This window comes from Equus asinus, chromosome 8, assembly GCF_041296235.1.
Source record: "Equus asinus isolate D_3611 breed Donkey chromosome 8, EquAss-T2T_v2, whole genome shotgun sequence".
Classification (NCBI taxonomy): domain Eukaryota; kingdom Metazoa; phylum Chordata; class Mammalia; order Perissodactyla; family Equidae; genus Equus; species Equus asinus.
In genome coordinates, this window is record NC_091797.1 from 77,223,933 (window position 1) to 77,246,223 (window position 22,291).

The 22,291-nt window shown below is 37.7% G+C and overlaps 1 protein-coding gene and 1 long non-coding RNA gene across 6 annotated transcripts in view; one reads left to right on the forward strand and one right to left on the reverse strand.

Annotated features, from left to right (window-relative positions):
• The window catches only part of IFT81 (intraflagellar transport 81), a 186,584-nt gene that overhangs the window by 154,604 nt on the left and 9,689 nt on the right, over positions 1-22,291 (forward strand). For all 5 annotated transcript variants that reach the window (XM_070515999.1, XM_070515997.1, XM_070515998.1 and 2 more), the window contains 5 exons: positions 9,334-9,462; positions 10,441-10,530; positions 19,501-19,587; positions 20,621-20,692; positions 20,777-20,862. In XM_070515999.1, coding sequence (XP_070372100.1) covers positions 9,334-9,462; positions 10,441-10,530; positions 19,501-19,587; positions 20,621-20,692; positions 20,777-20,862 — 464 coding nt within the window. The remainder of the gene's footprint in view (positions 1-9,333; positions 9,463-10,440; positions 10,531-19,500; positions 19,588-20,620; positions 20,693-20,776; positions 20,863-22,291) is intronic.
• LOC139045918 (uncharacterized) lies at positions 902-19,213 on the reverse strand. The gene is made up of 3 exons (XR_011505324.1): positions 19,079-19,213; positions 2,128-2,235; positions 902-1,036 (listed from the first exon to the last, which is right to left on the reverse strand). It is a non-coding gene; the product is annotated as an uncharacterized lncRNA (long non-coding RNA).

Consider the following 22,291-nt stretch of genomic DNA (forward strand, 5'->3'; position numbering starts at 1 on the left):
TCGTGCTGTTGAATATTGTTTGCTTCTAGGGAACTTAAGATTGAAAATTTACCTGCATCAAACATAGATTCTAATGGCAGTTTTAAAATATGTAGTAACTGCATTATTGTTCACTTCAAAATATTTTCCAATTTCCATTGTGATTTCTTTGACCTATGGGTTATTGCTTAAAACCAAGCATTTGGGGATTTTCTAGTTGCCTTTTTGTTGTTGATTTCTACTTATTTCCGCTGTGACCAGAGAACATGCTCTGTGATTTCCGTCCTTTGAGATTTGTTGGGTGTTGCGTTACGGCCCAGCATACGGTCTGTTTTGGTAATTGCTCCATGGGCAGTTGAGAAGAATGTATACTCTGCAGTTGTTGGGGATGGCATTCTATATGTGTCAATTCTGTCAAGTGTGTTAACCATGACATTCAAATCTTCAGTATTCCTATTGATATTTTTGTCTGCTTGTCCCATCAGTTATTGACAGAGATGTGTTAAAATCTCTAAATATGAATATTGTTTTGTTTGTTTCTCCTTTTAGTTCTATCAGTTTTTGCTTTCTATTTTTTCTTAAGTTGGGTTCCCTAGAAGCAGAGCCTGAGAAGGGAATACTTTGTACAAGTGATTTATTGAAAGAGGGAGAGCCTTCAGAAGAAGCAGACTGAGGGAAGCAGAGGGGACAGCAGAAAAAAACAAGCAAGAACATAGCTCTGACTGAAGACAGCTTCATTTTGAGCCCATGAGGAACTTTAGAGCACAAATTGCATGATGGAGTTGATTCCATCTTGAGGCAGGAGGCTGGCCTTTTATACTCCCATATTAGTCAGTCATTGGCTGTGGCAGGGTGTAACCTCCTAGATGAGGCAGCTCCCAGTGGGCTGAGGGCATTCTCTGGAGAAGCAGCAACTGTGAGACATTAGCAGTCAACACTCATAGCAGCTTGCAGATGAGGTCTGCGTGGGGCACCAACCTGCTTGTTTATCATGTTAATTCACTCCATCCAAGTATAGCTTCTATAGGATTCTGGTTGGTCACAATTTCTAGGAAAACTTAAAGGAGGAGGGTTAGTGGGACAAATTAAAACTCTCATTTCTACATTTGGTCCCAAGGATATAATTGATACTCAACATCCCCTTCTTCTACATTCTAGATTTCTGTCACCTTTGGCTAGCACCTCCACTGGTCTTGATGACTTACTTGGTGGGATGACCCAGTCCCTCATCTTTAAGAGGGCTGAGTTTCTAATAATCATACCCTTATTAGGCTGGGGTTGCTGTATTTACCCATATACTGATAAAACTGGGCATAGGAATACCAGGATACACCCTCGTGGCACCTGAGTGCCAAACATATTCCTATCTGCCCTCATTATATAGCAGCATCTGTATCGTCTTATGATGTCCTGCCAATATAATAACTCTTTTCTTTGCCCACTTGTCTACATGCATGACAAGCCCAAGTGACAAAATGATAGCCAGAGCTTAAGTTTAGAGGACCTCTTAATGTACCTTCTAGTGGAAGCATGCCCACTCTGGAAACCAGAACATCTGTACCTACAGAGCATAAAGTTATCAAGAAGGGAGGTGTAGGGGCCAGCCCAGAGGCACAGTGGTTAAGTTCATGCGTTCTACTTCAGTGGCCCGGGATTTGCTGGTTCAGATCCCGGGTGCAGACCTATGCACTGCTTGTCAAGTCACATTGTGGCAGGCATCCCACATATAAAGTAGAGGAAGATGGGCATGGATGTTGGCTTGGGGCCAGTCTTCCTCAGCAAAAAGAGGAGGATTGACAGCAGATGTTAGCTCAGGGCTAATCTTCCTCAAAAAAAAAAAAAAAAGGAAGTATAATTCCCTAAGTGGATAAGTGGGAATCCTGGTGAGTAGTGACACTGACACTTTTATCTCCAAAACCCACGTGTTCTGTCTGTTTGGAACACAGCACCATAGAATGGGTATTGGTTTAAGATGTACACTCCATCTTGAAGAATAGAACCCATTCTCATAGGTGATCAGTTCCAGGCTGACACCTTAGCTGTACCTTCATGAGGCTCTTCCACTATTCTATTAGGCCGTTAGCTTTCTGGATGGTGTGGTATGTGGTACAGTGACTGAATCCCATGGTCATATGTGAACTACCATACCTCCTTTGCCATAAAGTAGATCTCTTGGGCTGAAGTGATATGATGTGGAATTGCACATCCGTTGACCAGGCACTCTGATCCCTTGTTTAGTAGTGCGGGCTGAAGCACCTTGGGCAGGAAAAAGTCAGAATATGAGTCAGTCCTAGTCAGGATGAAATGTTACCCTCTTCAGAATGGAAAGGATCTGATGTTATCAAATTGCTACTAAGTAGATGATTGGTTTCCTCAAGGGATGATTCCATACCCGGAGCTCAAGATTGGTCTCTGTTGCTGCCAGGTCAGATGTTTGGTGATGGCAGTAGCTAGATGCATATTGGTGAGTGAGAGCCCGTGCTGTCTGGCACATTCTTAGCCTTCATCTCTGCCAACATAGCCATTCTGTCCATGAGCCCACTGTCCAAGCACTAGGTGGCCAAGACAGAGGCTGGCTGACATCTACTGGCCAAATCATCCTTTCTACTTGGTTGTTTGGTGCCTCTTCTGCTGTGGACATTCTCTGGTGGCCATTAACATGTGATGAAAAGAACTTCATACTTAGTGCCTACTCCTATAGGTCCATTCACATACCTCTTCTGCAGACCTCCTTGTCTCCAATCTTCCAGTCTTGCTATCCTGCTTTTTCTAGGCCCTGACCAACAAGCTAAGCCACTTGCCACTGCCCAGAGAATACAGGATGATCTGAGGGTTCAGCGTTCTCAAGTGAATCTATCTAGATATCCCCACCCCAGACTCAGCACCCTTTCTCTTCCCTATCAGAGCTCTGACTTTGACATAGAATATATTCAGCCTTCTCTGAAGTTTTACTAATCTTACATTTAAGTCCTCTGCTTGGTTTCCAGCTCTCTCTGCCCCTGAGCCATAGGAAATGAGAGTTTCTTTAAAGCTCCTAAGGAGGTTCTCTGACCTTATCACTTTGTTTTAAATTACTGATTAATGGATTTGAGCCTGTTATTTTCCCTCTTCAACTATCAGTGGAGCTTAGCAACAGCCACCTCAATTCCATAGTGCTTATAATTACTATTTCTCCGTACTTCTCAAACACCAGCAACATTACACCAGCTAGTGCATCAGCCTGTGACAATTCAGGTTCCCCAAGAAGCAGACACCAAGATAGGATTAGATGTACAAGAGAATTATTGGAGGAAACACTTGTGAATGATAAAGGGAAGGGAGCAGAGAAGGCAGAGAAAGCCTTTAGGCTCTAATGCAAGTCTGACATCTGTAAAGGGAGAAGGAGAAGGAAGGAGGATTGGACAGGAAGACCTCAGACTACAGCACAGTTTTCAGAAAGTTTTGGTTGGGATGATGGGAGTTCCTGACACAGTCACCAATTAGGGGAGTCCTCTTTCAGGCAGGAATGGGCTAGCACTAGTACTACTGCCATGCTCAGTCATTGGCTGGGGACAACCCAGGGGAAGCGTGGCCTTGGAGCAAACATGATTGAGCCAGAGAGGCAGCAGTTATGGCTGTCAGTCAACTCTGTTCCTCTCAGCAGGCTCTCTTGAAGGAGATCTGAGCAGTCCATTTTCATAGCCACCACAATCCCCTCCCACTTATATTGTGCCCCAGTTCACCACAAATCTTAGCAATTGCATTGCTAAAACATGCCTCAGACTAACAATACTCTTAACTGCCACCAGTGGTGAAGCCCTCAGTTCAGTCAGCCAGTAAGTGACCCCACTCTAGAAGCCCATCCTTATAGTTTGGTCAGATTCTCTAGAAGCAGAACCTGAAACAAGAATTCTTATTCCTCCTCACATGGTTAATTCAGGCAGTGCTCTTAGGAGAAAGGAAGTGAAGGAAGCAGATGAAGCGGGGGGAAATGTGGATTCAGTTGGAGTCCAGTTTCACTCTGAACCCATGAGGATCTCTGGAGTACAAATTGCATCACCGAGTTACTCTCATCTTCAGACAAGAGGGCTACCCTTCTGCACCCCTGTGTCAGTCAGTCATTTGCTATGGACATTCTCAGTACCACCCAGAAGGTGGTGTGATACAGTTTGTGTTTAGCCCACAGCACACTTTGAAGAAAGGGCAACTGTAAGCCATTAATAGCCTATTCTCATAACAGCAGAGGGGATGAGTATATTGGCTCAGGAAGCAGATCAGGGCAGAGGACCCACGATATTGCCTGCAAATATCCTGAGATTATGTTATTCATCCATACAAATTTAGTATTATTATCTTACTGTTAAATTAGCCCTTTGATAATTATGAAATGTCCTTTTTTATTTTTTTGAGGAAGATTAGCCCTGAGCTAACTGCTGCCAATCCTCCTCATTTTGCTGAGAAAGACTGGCCCTGAGCTAACATCCATGCCCATCTTCCTCTACTTTTTTTATATGTGGGATGCCTACCACAGGATGGCTTGCCAAGCGGTGCCATGTCCACACCCAGGATCCGAACCAGCGAACCCCAAGCCACTGAAGCGGAACGTGTGAATTTAACCACTGCACCACTGGGCTGGCCCCTGAAATGTCCTTTTTAATCTCTAGTAATATCTCTTGCCTTAAAATATACTTATCTATTATTAATACAGCCACACAGCTTTCTTTTAGTTAATGTTTAAATGACGTATATCTTTTGCATCCTTTCAACCTTTCTCCATCCTTATATTTATTGTGTATATCTTGTAAGAAACATATAGTTAGGCTTTATATTTTTATACAGTGTGGTAGTCTTTGTCTTTTAATTGAAGTATTTAATCCATTTATACTTAACGTAATTACTGATTTTTCAAAGTTTTCTATTTGTCCCATCTGTTCTTCATTCCTTTTTTCTCCTTTCTTCCCTTTTCTTGTATTAGTCAAGTATTTTTATCTTCCATGTGTTTCTTCCTTTTAGCTTACTGGTTATAGCTTCTTTTTGTTATCCCTGTTAGTTTTTTAGTGCTTATGCGAGAGATTACAACATGCACCTGATTACAGTCTTCCCTAAATTTTTTATTTTACTCTATCCTGGGCAATGCAAGAACCTTACAACACTTTAGCTCCATTTACCACCTCCTCATATTTTGTGCTATTGTGGATATATATATTTTAAATTCTCTATATTACTTAAATTCCACATATTATTATATTTAGTGTTATTCTAGATTTATCTATATATTTACTCTTTTCATGCCTCTTCTTTCCTTCCTGCACCATCATTATTCTATTGGGATCATTTTTCTTCTGTAAAATGAGCTCATTTTCAGTATTTCATTTAGTGTAGGTCTGCTGGTGATAAATCCTTTCGGTTTTTGTTTTTCTTGAAATATCTTTACTCCACCTTCATTTTGAAGCACATTTTCACTGAATATAAAATTTTTGGTTGGCAGCTATTTTCTTTCAGTACTTCAAAGATTTAGTTCCATTGTCCTCTGGCTTCCATTATTTCTTTTGTAAATCTTGTTGTTTTCTAAGGTAGTGTGTTATTCCCTGGTTGCTTTTAAGATTCTCTTTCTGTCTTTGGCTTCTCAGCAGTTTTACTATGATTTTCCTAAGTGTGATTTTCTTTTTTGTTTATCTGGCTTGGAGTCTGTAAAGCTTCTCAAATTTGTGGCTTAATGTCTTTTGTCAGTTTTTGGAACGTTCTCAGCCAATATTTCTTTGAATATATTATTGTCTCATTCTTTCCTCCCTTACTTGAACTACTGTTACAGTTAGATGTATGTTAAACTTTTTCACCATTTGCCATGTTTCTTATGGGTTTTGTGTTTTGCTCTTTTAACTTTTTTGGTTTTTTCATTTTCCTTTTTTTGTCCTTACTGTGATTTAATCTGGATTTTTTTTCTTCCGTGCAATCTTCCAGTTCATTAATCCTCCTTTTTTGTTGTGTCTAGTCTGCTATATAATCCATGTATTGACTTCTCAATATCAGTTATTATGTTTCTCAGTTCTAGACTTTCCATTTGATTCTATTTTATAGATTTCAGTTATTTATAACATTCTCCAACTTTTCATTTATCTTCTTGAATATATTAATCACAGCTATTTTAAATGTCCTGTCTGATAATATTCATCTGAGTGTCTATTTCTCTTGTCTATATTTTTTCTCCTGATTTTCAGACATTTGTTCCCATTACTTTGCCTACCTAGTAATTTTTTATTGAATGTCAGGCTCTGGATGTATTTGTCTTCCTTGAAAGAGCATTTGGATTTTTTTTCTTGTAGATTACCTTGATCCAGTTTTGTTAGAGCTGGCACTTTTCCAATCTTCTTTTACTCCTAAGATGCAGCCCTTATTACTGTGGCAGAAACATTACTCCTGGAAAGTAATCATTCCTAGGGCCTAACTCTTCCTCCTAGGATATGGCCCTTACTCCTAAGGAGTAGCCCTTCTGAGGTTTTAGATGATAGTCTGGGGCATTTACCAAGGCCCCTAAAGTTTGACAAGTTTTGAATTACTACGTCTATCTATCTCCCTGGCACTATGAGACTGCTGAAATCTTTGCTCAGCTCTTTAGCAACCTGTCTGCTGATTTCCACTTATCTTTTGGGAATCTTACCCTGCTTCTACACAGCTTAGGATTTAGTAGTGCCTAAAGAGGAAATTGCATACAAACTTTGGGCTAATACTCTTTAGTCCCCTCTATTTCTTTCTTAGGAATCCCAATGTTGTTGGCAGCCCTAAATTCCAACTCTGCTTCCATTCCCTCTCTCCTTGTCTTTCTTTCCATTTGGTTCTTCCATCCTCTTTTAAACCCTCTCCAATCAGGTTTTCATGCCTACATTCCACTGAAATTTCCCTTGTCAATGTCACCAATACATTCATGTTGCTAAATCCAATAGTCAATTCTTAGTCGTTTTCCTCCTTGACCTGTTAGCAGTATTTGACATAGTTGATCACTCCCTCTTCCTGTAAAATTTTGGTTTACTTGTTTTCTTGTACTCTACACTCTCCTGGGGTTTTTTTCCCCTTATTAACACTCCTGTTCCCACTCCATGGCTGATTTCTTCTCATTTCTCCAAGGTCTAAATGTTGGAGTTTTCTAGGCTTAACCTTTGGATCTCTTCTCTACCCTCACTCTTTTGATGATCTTATCCTGTCTCATGGCTTTAAAGACCTTCTATATGCAGACAACTCATGAATTTATATCTCCAGCCTAGATTTCTTCTCAGATTCCAATCTTGTACATATAACATCTTGACCTCTTTATTGGATATCTGCTAGACATTTCAGATTTTTTTCCTGAGGAAGATTAGCCTTGAACTAACACCCGTGCCAATCTTCTTCCACTGTATATGTGGGTTGCCACCATGGCATGGCTGATGAGTGGTCTAGGTCTGCACTTGGGATCTGAACCTGTGAACCCAGGCTGCCAAAGCAGAGCATGCTGAACTTAACCACTATGCCGTGGAACCAGCCCCATTTCAGATTTTTAACATGTCCAGAACTAAGCTTCTGATCCGTACTACTCCCTCAAACCTGGTCTTCTCAAGTCTTCTTCATTTCAAAAAATGGCAACTCCATCCTCTCAGTTCTTCAGGCCAGAAACTTTGGAGTCATTTTTTACCCCTCACTTTCCCTCACACCCTACATCTAATCTGTCATGATTTCTTATTTGATCTATCTTCAAAATGTATACAGAACTCCTCACTACCTCTACCATCACCACCGGGTTCACACTACCATCGTCTCTATCTTGAATTATTGTAATAGTCTTCTACTGACTTCCCTGCGCTGACCATTGCCCCTCTATAGTTTGATCTCTGCACAGATGTTTGAGTGATCATTGAAAAATTCCTTTATTCTGAACCTTCCAGCAAGCATCCCATCTCATTTAAAATAAGTCCAAGCTCTTTCATTGGCCTAAAAATAAGGTAACGGTATAATTTATATGTAATTTATCATCTAAACTAGGATACTTGAAAATGCAAAGGACAATAGACATAAACTGTGACTATGCCAGCAAACCAGCTGTGTTCTGTATGATTCCTCCCCCACTCCTACCTCATTCTTAGTTCATTTTTACCAATCTCCTAGCTGTTTCTGGAAAAGGCCAGGTGTGCTCCTGCCTCGTGACTTTTGCACTTGCTGTTCCCCAGGTGTCTGTGTGGCTTGCTCGCTCACTTCCTGCGGGGCTTTGCTCAGGTGTCATCTTCTCAAGAAGACCTTTTCTAACCAGCCTGTTACTTAAGATTCCAACCCCACTCTCACCTCACACTATATGTATTTTATTTGTTTACATATTGTTTATTTACTCTCACTAGAAGTAAGCTCTTTGAGGGAGGGATTTTTTTTTTTTACACTCAACATCACCAAATAATTTAAGAACATTTGACAGTTGTGAAATTTATATTTATTCTGATACTTCCCATCAGCAGTACAACTAATCTAGAGCAAATTACCAGGTAAATTTTACATTATTTCTTCAGGACTGGGTTTTGTCGAAGACTTCAAATTTGAGAGATCTTCAAATTTGAAGTTAGGGAACGTGTTCATGTCTACTTTACCGTACATTTGCTTAAGCTTAAAAAGCTCCCTCTCCAGATCTTGCTGATACTCTGGGCCAACATCAACAGGTGAGGGAGGGGATTTTTTTCCCCTATTTTGTTCACTGCTGTATATTTTGTGCCTGTAGCTGTGCTTGGCACATTTACGTATATAATAAATTTTAGATAAGTGAGTGAACACAAGTGCAATTGATCACCTGAGAATTAATTCATTCACCAAACATTTATTGAGTACATCCCATGTTTTTGACTCTGTGCTCAGTACATAACATTATTCTAAAGTCTAAGATTAGATATGTACCTGAAGATACCATAGTAAAATTTAGTGTAAGTTTATAACATATAAAGGTATGTAATTATTGTTGAAGTCAATAAAGATTGTCCTTTAGGATTTTAAACTGATTTATTTTATTTACAACTTTATTGTTATATATTAAATCTGGATACTTCTTATGGAATCATTGAGGTTTTGACACCCATTTTCTGGACCCCTCCCCCCTTTTTTTTTTTAAAGATTTTATTTTTTTCCTCTTTCTCCCCAAAGCCCCCCGGTACATAATTGTATATTCTTAGCTGTGGGTCCTTCTATTTGTGGCATGTGGGATGCCACCTCAGCATGGCTTGATGAGCAGTGACATGTCTGTGCCCAGGATTCAAACCAGCAAAAGCCCTGGGCCGCCGCAGCGGTGCGCACAAACTTAACCACTTGGCCACAGGGTTGGGCCACTGGACTCCATTTTTTACACCTATTTTTTATCTTTACTTTTAGCAAGCTATTGAGGAGAAAAAGGGTATATCTGGATATAGTTACACCCAAGAAGAGCTAGAAAGAGTATCCGCATTGAAGAGTGAAATCGATGAAATGAAAGGACAAACACTGGATGACATGTCTGAAATGGTGATTACATATTTTTTCTTAGTTTTGTTTATTGTGTAGCTAAGAGGCAAATGCTTTTGTGTTTGTTCTGTTTCCAGTGAAACATTCAAATTTTCATTTCTGCAAATTGTTTACTTTATATTCTTTCATCTATCTTTATCAACATCTTTTGAATTTTTCCATTTAGTAAGATTATTCAACTTGTAATCGTTTATGCATTTTGTGGTTTTCGAAGTGTGTAAAAGTTATATAAAATTAAAGACATACTTAAGATAAAAAGTAAGTTTTCCCAAATCATATGACTCTAACTAATAAAATTACTTCATTTTTGTGTACATCCTTAGTATCTTACCATATTCAGGACTGCTTTTCAGCCAGAATGCACTGATCCAGCTTCATTAGGCATTAAAATGTTGAAATCTTTCCTTACTTTTTCGTAAATAGCTGCTGCCCCAAACTCTCAGAGTACCCATCTCCATCTGTCGTGTCCACATTGGCCCAGAACCTTCTGGATCTCACCACAATCTAACTCCTAGAAAAATTAACATTTAGCACAGCAGAGGCCTCCAAGACCCTTTTCATCTCTATAGCTGGTGTCCATTCATCTCTATGGCTGGGTCATTACTTATGCCATTTGGATTATTAAGTGTTTTGACTATCACTTCATCCATTTTATATGATCTACGTAATTTTTTATATAATACAACATGATTGTAGTTGTATGCAGGCAACTTTGTAATTTGTTTTAGTCATTCAGTGTTAGATTATATTTTCCCATAATGGTTTGCAATATTAATAATTGACATTCTGAATAGCTAAGTGTATTCGATCTTACTGAGGAATCAAGATTTACTAAATCACTTCCCCAATGTTTGACTGAAGTAATTTATAGTTTTTTTACTCTCATGTGTAGCATTTCAATAAATGTCTTTATGCATGTAGTACTTTTGTTCTTTTGAATTCTTTTTTTAAATTTCATTTATTTTGTTTAAATGATAGGTAAAAAAACTGAATTCACTGGTATCTGAAAAGAAGTCAGCTCTAGCCCCAGTTATAAAAGAACTACGACAGTTGCGTCAGAAATGTCAAGTAAGTAAATTTGATTTTGTGATACTTCTGGTATTCTATCTTGTTCATTTGTACTAGTTATAATCCTGAATATTTTACTTGGACAATTTTAAAAAATTATTATTATTATATTGACGTGATTCTGCAAAAGACAGTAATAATGTGACCTACAAAGGTTTTTGTTTGATTTATGCTATTTGTATTGTCATAAATTATTGGGGAGAGGAGAGAAGGAGAAAACAGAGTTTAAGCTGGAATCACAAGTGCAGCCAGATGAGATTTTTTTGCTTTAAATCTATGCATGTCAGAGCTATAAATGTGAAGTCACATTCTTCGGTGGCCAGGTAAAAGCTCAGAGTCTCCCAATGAGTGGTGACAAATTAACTTTAGATTAATGAATTTGCTTTGCTGGTGAGCAGGGTGGGGGGCAAACTCTGATATCTTATGGTAAGTGATGAAATACCATCACTTGGGAGCTAATTCTAACCACTACTTTAAAGTTAAACTGTTAGAAGGTAAATGCCCTCCACAAATACAGATCAGGTGGCCTCTGCGATTTGACGTTAGAAGTTGTTATTTTATCACTCTCCATGTAGTAATTTTAGGTTTGAATGTGAGCTGTACTGCATGTGCCTGAGGTTGGAACTATAAAATTCTTCTGAATGCCATCCATCAGAGTCAGAGAAGCTGAGTGAAAAACCACATGAACTTTGAAATCAGATAAATATCATTTCCTTTTTATAGAAAATGCCATGGAGTCTGAGACAGGTTTAGTGACTCATCCAAATAGACAAGTAGGAAATCAGAGAGTTGGGGCTTGACTCTAGCATCTATATCATCTTATTTCAAATCTCCTGCCTGTTCCATTACACACCACTGCGATCACAAAGAAATGGAAGAGACAAGTCGTTGTTCTCTGAAGTTCATACTGTAATAGTTCAGATGGGATACACACATGAAGAGATTCAAGAAAAACGAAGATAACCCAACTTAAGAACCATGTAGAAAAAACTATAATCATAACCACATACTTAAATCATGAGGAAAGAAGACGCAAATGAAGAGATTGTTAGGAAGGAAAGGTTTCAGAAAGGAGATTTTTAAGCAAGGTTTTCAGACTGAGGACATCAAGAATTGTTTTTGTGACTACTTTCTAATTCATTGATTTTCTTAATGCTTTTCTTAAGTAAACAACGTGCAGACAAAAGGGACTGGTCTATCTAGTGATGAAAAATTTTTCCCTAATAGTAAGCTAATAAATCTGTTTGTATTTAGTTCTTTTATTAAATCCATTTACATTTTAAATGAGTTTTATTGAAAGGATATTTTGGACAATAAAGGAAATGTTCTGTCATGGAAATCCAAGACCAGAACCATAGTCTACTGTAAGCAGAGAGCATTTTGGTTCAGGGAAGCTTCAGGAAGCTTAGCATCAGGAGCTTATGGATCATGATGATGAATGTGATAGTAACAACATTTATTAAGTGCTTCCTATGTACCAGGCACTATTACATTACTCAATTAAGGCTCACAACCACCCAATAAGATAGGGACTCCTCTTTACACAAATAAGCAAATAAAGGCACAGAGAGGTAAGGTACTTGCCCAAGGTTACACAGCCAGTAAATGGCAGAGCCCAGTTCTTTATACTAAATACTCTATCAATAACGTGATTCAGTGAATCTCTTTGTATTGACTTCTCACTCTCTTCCTGCCACCAGCCAGGTTTTTCACCCCTGTTCTTTCCTTCTTTCCTCTGTCTTATAGTTTCTCCTTACTCTTTGGATTAGCATCCTCATAACCTCGGCTTGCTTATGGCTCCTCATTGTTCATGTCTCACGTTATGGCCTTTATATATACTTTGTGTTGAATTTTTCACTACCAACTGCCCTATTTTCTCTGCATTTTCTAATTCAAATTCCTGGTGCATCTCCTCTCTTTTTTGGGCAGTTCTTCATGCCAGACTACCTCAGAGACTATTGGCTATCCTCAGGTCAGGTCAGGGGTCCATCATTAGTTCAACCAGCTATGCTGGTAGGTAAGGGTGGGAAGAAAGGAGAGTGAATATGGTACCAAGTATGGCCGCCTAGAGAATTTTTCCCTCTGCAAAGGCTATGGGTATATCAGGTATTTCAATTGACATTTTTAGTACACCACCCATTATCCTATTACTAACAGCTGAACAGCATTCATCTTTGCATTTTATCCTTATCCCTTTCATTTATACTTTTTTACATGGTTGCAATTGTAGTATCCATTGCATTTATAGTCACGCATCGCTTAATGACGGAGCTACGTTCTGAGAAATGTGTTGTTAGGCTATTTCGTTGTTGTGCAAACATCGTAGAGTGTGCTTACACAAAGGTAGATGGTATAGTGTTTAATGGGTATGAGTTTCAGTTTCAGTCTTCAGCTTTCAAGCTGAAGAGTTCTGGAGATGGCTGATGTTGATAGTTGCACAACAAGGTAAATGTGCTTAATGCCCCTGAACTGTACACTTGAAAATGGTTTGTCTTAATTTTTGTTTTATGTCTATTTTGCCATAATAAAAAGAATCTTGAAAAACAGTTCAGGGCTTGCCTACATTTGCATTAACTGGTTCTGAGTTCAATGCAGTTGGTGAGTACCTGATACTCATTTTGCTTATCTCCATATGCCAATCTCCTACATTCCTGTATAGTTTTATTTTTACCCAGAAACCTTTTGTAATAAAAAGTATACTGGAAAAAAAAGCCACTTCATTGACTTTAAGCTGTTTCCAAATATTAACTGAAATTCTTAATTGTTCTCTACTTTGAATATTATTTTTTTAACTTAAGTATATTTAATACTCAAAACTACATACATGTATTATCATATTGTTAAAGTGCAGCAGTACTTAAAAAGACTTTATGCTTCTTGCTTTAATGAGTAACTCTCAAATATTTAGAAATTTTATAGTGAAGTGCTAGTACTTTTCCTTTCTATTGTATTTGCGCTGTTCTAAATTTGAATATTAACAACTATTTTAAAATTAAAGACTCACAACTCGAGATGTGTAACTTATATTTATCTAAATCTTTTGTAATTATCTAAAATTAGAATAGCATCTTGAAAAGTTTCATGTTTATCATCCTAGGAGCAGTTCTGTAAATTATGTGTAATTAAATGGCATAATACATATAATTGCTAATATATGGGGAAAGGCTAAAATACTCATTTTGGAGTATACAATCTGATAATTATTGATTTCACTGAAATATTTCTTATTCATTACTTTTTCTCATAAAATTAAAATCATGCTCTTAGCAAGAATTCAAACTGTAAAGAATTGTTTAAGGGAAAGAATAGAAATTATTTGTCTCTGCACACCCCCAGCACACTCCCCAGAGGTAATAACTATTAAGAGTTCCTTATGTATTTTCTAGAAATTTTCTGAGAATTAATGAATGGATAATTCTTTATTGGCTACCTAAAGTTTGTTCTCCACATCTTTGTTCTACTCTGAAAAAACAGGCTTTCTTTAATTTTTGGTCAGAATTCAACTCTGATACTAAGATCAAAATGCTTCCTTTTGTTTGCATTTGCCTGCTATACTTTTGCCCATCCTTTGCTTTCAAATTTTTAAAAATTACCTTCTTTTACATGTGTCTCTGAATAGATCTTGAATTGGGTTTTGTTATGTGATACCATCTGAAAAGTTTGTTTTAATAGATAAGTTGAGCCCATTTATATTTATTCATATGCAGACATATTTGGTCTTAGTGCATTTTATGTTTTGCTTTCGATTTTAAAGCCTGTAAAAAATCCTCTGTTCTTCTCTGCACATGTGTGTGTGTTTTGGAGCTTGTGGTTTTGCTCTAGCAGTTATATTTGTAACTCCAACATTAACCATCCATTTCTGTAGACAGTATCTATTAATCCCCACTGTGAGCAGTGATAAAAGTAGCATATTTCCTCTGACTTCTCGCCCCCTTCCCGCTCCTTTAGCACCTGATTTTAGTCAATTGTATTGTCTTTCTTACTGCTTGCGTTTATACTTTGAATCTGCTTTTACTATGACTTGATTCGTCAGCTTTAGATTATATCCTTTGACGTTCCCCCACCCATTCCTAGCAATTAAAAATTGAAGAAACCAGCTTACTTATTCTACCTTCCACCTTCTTTTCTCCTTCCCCTCCCTGCAGGTCCTCTTGTATCACTTCTACGTTGTCAGGGCATGTAACATTTACCTTCTGTTTTGTTGCCCTAGTTCCCACTTTTGTTTTAGTGGTAGGCTTGTAATTATTAGATTCAATGCTCATTACCAATCCTTTCACTGCCCTTTTTCCTACCTTTTTTATTGTCTGTGATTTGTCCTATAGTAGAGTTCTCAAAAAAGGCTAGGAACAATATTCTCCGAGTTCTTGCATGTTCTAAAGTTTGTTGCCTTAAGTATTTCAACAACAGCTTGACTGAGCATAAAATTCTTACCTCATGCTTTCTTTCCTTGAGAATTTTTTTTTTTTTCAAGATTGGCTCCTGAGCTAACATCTGTTGCCAATCTTTTTTTTTTTTTCCTTCTTCTTCTCCCCAATGCCCCCCAGTACATAGTTGTATATTCTTGTTGTAGATCCTTCTGGTTGTGCTATGTGGGATGTCTCCCCAGCATGGCTTGATGAGTGGTGCTAGGTCCACACCCAGGATCCGAACCAGCAAAACCCTGGGCCACTGAAGTGGAGTGCATGAACTTAACCACTCTGCCATGGGGCCAGGTCTCCTTGAGAATTTTTAAAGTACAGCTCCACAGTCTTCCAGGGTTAAGTGTGGTCATGGAGAGATCTGAGGCCAACCTAATTTTTTTAGTAACTTGATCTGGAAGAGAATGTGTGTTTTCCAGTTCTTGAGTACTGGGTTCTCCATGTGTTCATGAGATCAAGCTGCTTAAATGTGTTGTTCAAAACTTCCTGGTAAATGGAGGAGTTATCGTGTAATGGGTACAGAGTTTCAGTTTTGCAAGATGAAAAGAGTTCTGGAGATTGGTTGTATAGCAATGTGAATGTACTTAACACTACTGAACTTTATGCTTAAAAATGGTTAAAATGGTAAATTTTATGTTATGTGTATTTTACCACAATTTTTACAAGATTCCTGGTTTAAAAAACAAAATTCCCTTGTAAATTATTTGTTTATCATTATTTTTTGACTCTTTTAAAAAATTCTTGGTAACATTTTTTTGTCTAGGGGTCTTATCCTGTCTGCTATTAATGTAGGTATACCAGCTTTCTTGTGATTAGTATTGCTTGGTATATCTTTTTATTTCTGTTGCTTTCAGCTTTCTGTATCCTTATTTCTGTCGTGTATACATATGTCTCATAAATAGTATGTAGCTGGACTTTGTGTTAAGTATAGTTTCTTACACCTAGTTTGAGAATCTGTCTTTTAATTGGTGAGATTAGTCTCATTACATTTACTCTTATTATTGGAATTTATTTCTATTTTGTATATCCTATTTACTATGCTTTTTCTTGGCTGTTTTTCTTCTTTCCTACCTCCATTACACCAATTCTCTTTTCTTTTATCTTCTTTTTTCCCTTTATTTCCTTTTCAATCTTTTTCTATTCTGATATTGTTTACTCTTAAATTTTTAACATATTTTCCTGAATTAACAAAGTCTAAAGTTAGTCAGCATCTCCTGAACAATACAGGGGCCTTAGAATATTTTAACACTGTCTCCTGCCTTACATGTGTGATTTTTATGCTCTGGTATTTTATTTCCACTTTCTTTCTTTCTTTTTTTTTTTAATTTTTTTTGAAGGTTGGCACCTGAGCTAACTAACATCTGTTGCCAATCTTTTTCTTTTCTTTTCTTCTTCTTCTCCCCAAAGCCCCCAGTACATAGTTGTACATTCTAGTTGTAGGTCCTTCTGGTCGTGCTATGTGGGACACCACCTCAGCATGGCCTGATGAGTGGTGCCATGTCTGCACCCGGGATCCAAACCAGTAAAACCCAGGGCTGCCAAAGCGGAGTGCGCAAACTCAACCCCTCAGCCATGGGGCTGGCCCCTCTACTTTATTTCTTTATCTCTAAAAGTAGTTGTCATGGTGGTCATTACTGTTATAATTACTACATTATACAGTCATTTCCTGTTTGGATTTATCCACATATTTAGCAATTCTAAACATTGCTTCTTGTCTTTTAATCCTTCCTTCTAGATTCAGTTTCCTTCTTCCTGAAATTAAATGTCTGTGTTTTGTTTTATTTTAGTATATCTCTCAGTAAAGAATTATTATGATAAGTAAACCATCTTTTCTTTTCTTCTTGAATAATGGTTTGGTCAGAAAAAAATTATTTTCGTTGCTTTCTAGTTTCTCTTGTGTTGAAGGGTCTGCTATCAGTTAATTATCATTTCTTTTTAGGTAATATCTCCCCTAGATAGTCATGGGCTACATAAGGACATTTCAGACAATGACACACCACACGTACAATGGTGGTCTCATAAGATTAGTACCATATATCCTAGATGTATAGTAGGCTATACGATCTAGGTTTGTCTAAGTACACTCTATGGTATTCGCACAACAGCAAAATCACCTAACAACACATTTCTCAGAACATATACCTCCTTGTTAACTGACCATGACTGTAATTGATTTTAATATTTTTATCTTTGTCTTTGGTGTTGTCTAGTTTTACTACTGTGTTCTAAGCATGGATTTAGTTTTATTTGCTCTGCTGGAATTTGTGCTTTTTGTCTTTCATTAATTCTGGAAAAATTCTACATAATATCTTCAAATATTCTCTCCCATTTTTTTTCTAGCCTGTTCTCTAGCAACTCCTATTAGATATATGTTAGACATATTTATTCTCTTCCCTATTGCATAACCTCACTTTCATATTTTCATGTTTTTTCTGTCTATGATGAATTTTAAATAATTTCTTCATCTCTATTTGCTAGTTCATTCTTTTATCTCCTGAGCTGTGTCTAATCTTACTGCCGTCTACTCATTTTTCAATTTCAGTGACTTTTTTTTTCATTTTTGTGTGTTTTTACTCGCTGCACCTTTTTTTTTAACCTTTTGTTTTCAGTTCTTCCTTCATCACTTTAATTATTTTAAGCATACTTATTCAGTAGGCTTATTTCTAGTATCCAAAGTTCCTGGAGGTATAGTCTTACTGTTTTTTATATCTTCCGGTTCTCACTCAATGGATCAATCATTTCCTCATCTCTTTATACTTTCGGATTGTGAGCTTCTCTTTAGTACAGTGTTGTCTCTTCCATCCTGGTAGCTAGGATGGAGAGTGTGTCCCTTTAGAGTGGTTTTGCAGTTGTTCTGCCAGGTGTTTTAGGAATACCACAAGCTTGGAGCTAATTTTGAGTTAATGTCTCAGCTTGGGAGTTCTTCCACCATTTAGTAAGATAAATTCAAACCCAGACCTGCCTGGGGACAGGCTCCCTTTTCCCATCTGCCTCTGCAGCAGCATGGCTGCATTTACTAATCAGTTTGGCCATCAGACTTACAGACCAAAAAAAGGCTTTCATCTACTCTAATGCCTTCATCTCACTGAGAGGCCCAGCAGCTACCTAAGTATACAGCCTCTGTTGCCCCTTCTCCCACTTAGGGGGTGTATCACTGTCACCCATGGGAGCCTTAGGTGTCTATAGGTCATTTTGATACTTAAAAGCCACAGCTCCTTTTTCCCACCAATCTTTTATACTGTGCTTATCACCCCAAACCAGATGCAGTCTCACACAACGAAGGAAGCACACACAACATTACCCATTTATGTTAACTCTCAAGTTCCCGAGAAAATGGTGCTATGTGAAACCAAGGTCCTTCTGAGGCTGGCCTACATCAGTCCAGGCCTGGTGTTAACCCTTTACTCGCAGGTTCCCAAGTTAAAAAACAGCTTGGATTCTGTGGGGTTCTCACTTCTAATTTCCCACTCTGCCTTTTGCCCTGCCTGGACATTATAATCATTCTGTCACCAAGATTGACTGTTCCCGACTCCCTTCACCAAAGGGTAGCCACAGGGGGTCATCCTTTGTTTCTGATCCATAATACCTCTTACTTCCTTGAGAATTCAGGTTAGCTCTGGATTGGAAAGGATGTTTGGTCCACCTTATCAGGCGTTTGAAGATACTTGTAGCATTTCTAGGTATTTGTAGTTGAAGATTTTCAGATTACTTAATTCAAAATGTTATGTTAGAAGAAAGTTTGAAACTACTCAAACAGCCTGAATTAAAATTCTGACACCCTTTTCCATCAGTGTATTTTTGGTGAGGTACCTGGCCTCCCTGAACTTTGTCCAAGCATGATATGAGGATATTAACACATACCTCAGGGGGTTGTAATGAGATTTAGTTACTGTCAAGAGGAAAGCTCAGACACCCTAACATGGTTTACAGAGTTCTGATCAGGACCCTTCCGAAGTCTTCAGCCTCTTCTCATACTTCCCAGACACACTTCAGCATAATAAACTACTTGTACGTCCTAAATTATTGTTCTTCTCTCCAGCTTCCAGCCTTTATACATAGTGTTCCTTTTTTCTGAACATTCTCCTCCCCTGTCCACCTTCCCCCTGGCTATTCTTACTAATCCTTCGTACCTCAACTGAGATATCAGTTTCTCCAGGAAGTTGTCCCCGCTGATCCCCAAACCTGGGTTAGGTCCGGTGAAAGTCCCATGTGCTCCCATAACACTTGTATTTTCCCATGATAGCATTCTGCAGCCTGTTTACTTGTCTGAACATTACTTGAGGAGAAGGGTTTTTGGCTGTTTTGTTCACTCTTGTATCCCTAGCTCCTAATAAAGAGCCTGGCACACAGCTCATTACATGGTAGCTATTATTTTTATCAGCACCTTCATCTGTCATAATTCTCAAATGTCTGATTGTTGTATAAATAACTCTTAAGTATGGCAGGAAGCTTAGAGTTAAGTTACAAGACTGACAAGGGCATGCATTGTTTCAGAGCCACATTTTAGACCTTTGTTTTTCACTTATTCAATCATGTACCCTTTTCATATTAGGAACTAACCCAGGAGTGTGATGAAAAGAAATCCCAGTATGATAGCTGTGCAGCAGGCCTCGAAAGCAATCGGTCCAAATTAGAACAGGTAAGAAGACAGTTTTTATTTTAATAATTTAGCAGAAACTGCCTGTGTGTGTGCATATTTTCACTACACCGATGTCAAAAGATTCCCAAATCTTTACCCTCATCTTCTGAGTCTGCCTCCTAAGCTCCAGAGATCTTTATTTCTTCACACTGGATGTGTACACACTGAATTCTCCATTTGTACCACTACTGCAAAGTCCAGGCCGGCATCATGTCTTTCCTAGACTCCCACAGTTACCACCACATGCTTCCCACCTCTACTTTTGCTATCCCAAGGTTTTTTCCTCCATAGAGCAGACAAAGAAATCTGTATAAAACTTAGGCGACCCTTCATTGGCTTCCCGTTCCTCTTAAAATCAACTTCCAAACTGTGGTGTACAAGGCCCCACCTGCCTTATGAGCTTCACATCCATGTGCTCCACTCCTCATCCATGGGGCTCCAGCCACACTGTCTTCTTCTTGTACTTCAAACAGGCCAAGCTTGTTTCACCTCAGGGCTTTTGTTTGTGCCCTTCTCTCTCTGGGACACTCTGCCCCCATCTCTTTGCCTTGATCTCTCCTTTTCATCTTTCAGATCTCAGCCTAAATGTCACCTCCTCCTAGAAGTCTTCTCTGATCACCCTATCTAATGTTGCCCATGCAGTCACCCCATCACACTCTACTGCTGAATTTTCTTCATAGTCCTTATTCCCATCTGAAACTATCTTCATTATGTGTTTCCTTGTTTATGTCTGTTTTCTCTACTTGAATGAGAGTGGAGACTTGTCTCTTATTCACTGCTGTGTCCCCAGCACCTAGCACAGAGCTGGGCACACAATGGGCACTTAATAAATCAATAACTGAACCTGTAGGTTTTAGAATGGTATGAGCGTTCTCTAGAAAAGATTGCAGCCTAGGCTATTATAGTAAAGAAAGTTACAATTGCAGAGGGGGAAATGACCCTGATGGTATTTCTTTTGTTGTACGTTTAAAGTCATCCTCTCCACATCTGATTATTCTTTCAATAATATTTCCCATTTAAAATTATGTTGTAGGAAGTCAGAGGACTCCGTGAAGAATGTCTTCAAGAAGAAAGTAGATACCATTATACGAATTGCATGATTAAAGTAAGACAAAGGAAATGAATCAAAAACTTTTCTGAGATTCCTCTGTATTAAGCACATAACCTAAAACTTCGTCTTTCCACTTAGAACCTGGAAGTACAGCTTCGTCGCGCTACTGATGAAATGAAGGCATATGTCTCTTCTGACCAACAAGAAAAAAGAAAGGCAATTCGGCAAGTAATTTTGTTGTTTTTATATTGTTACTTAAAATTTTCCCCTATATAAGATTTGTAAATAAGATGGAATTATAAAATTTGGAGTACTTAAATGAGCAAGACACTAAGATATTATTATTTAGGGTTAAATCTTGTTAAGCATCATCTAGATAGTCCAGCTCTGCTAACTAAGTCGGAATACATATAATTTTTTTTCTTGCTTGCTTAATTTTTTTATTGTGGCAAAAGATATATATGTAACATAAAATTTGCCATTTTAACCATTTTTAAGTGTACAGTTCAGAGCATTGATTACGTTCACAATATTGTGCAACCATCACCACTATATTTGACCAAAACTTTTCATCACCTCAAACAGAAACTCTTGTAATCATTACCCAATGGCTCTCCATTCCCCCCTCCCCAAGAATACATATAATTTCATAGTTGCTTTTTTATAAGCACCAAGGGTGGTCTATTTTTAGTCCCACATAGCCCGGACTCTAATCATCTGCCTACTTATTGTGCAGTGTGAGTGACTGCATTTCAGCTAGAAACTGTGTCGTTGCAGAGTGCCAGCCTTCAAAATGAGGAAGGGTGTGTAAATACCACTAGTCCTTATATGGTGAATTTTTTTGTAATCCTAGCTTGCAGCCTACAAGTAATATATCAAATGCTGCCTTAGAAAATACATTTATATTTGAATTGATAGCTGTGATAAAATGCAGTAATTGAACAAGAGAGCTTTTTTTGTCCCTTATGATAATTCAAATATTTTGCTTTTATCATACAGTAACACCTCAAAGTGTTAGAATTCACATTTATTTTATATTGCAGTTGAGATTTTTAGTGTCATTATACATTAATGTTACAAAAAGGAATCTAAGAAATACAATGTCTTGCAGAGTCTAAATTTTTTTATATATAGTACATTGGAATGCAAGCCAGACTGAAAATATCCTATAAATAGAACAATATTTTTTAATATGCTACCATCAAATGTGTTTATTCAGATTCTTTCATTGAATGTAAATTTTGCTCAAATAAATCTATATTGTCAATAAAAAAACTATATGATCAATGCTAATATTTCACAAATATGAGAAGTTAATTTTGTTCTTGAAAAGTAAAACGTTTTAGAAATTGTTTCATTTCTTCCAAAGTTATCAATATAAATAGTAAAGAAGGAACTATTGCTCCTAAACTATTGGTTTTCTGATCATTTTTCAAGCTGGATATTCTTATTCTTCATTTTAAAAGTTATAAATTTTACCATTCCTTAGTTTTCCTGTAGACAAATATTGTGCCCTGACTAGAGTAGTACATGATAAGAATATTTTGAATAAAATAGAGTTAATTGTACTCTAAACTCACTGATACATGTTTAAAATATTATTATTATAGACATAATATTTTACTCTTATTCCATTTTCTACTTTTATGATAC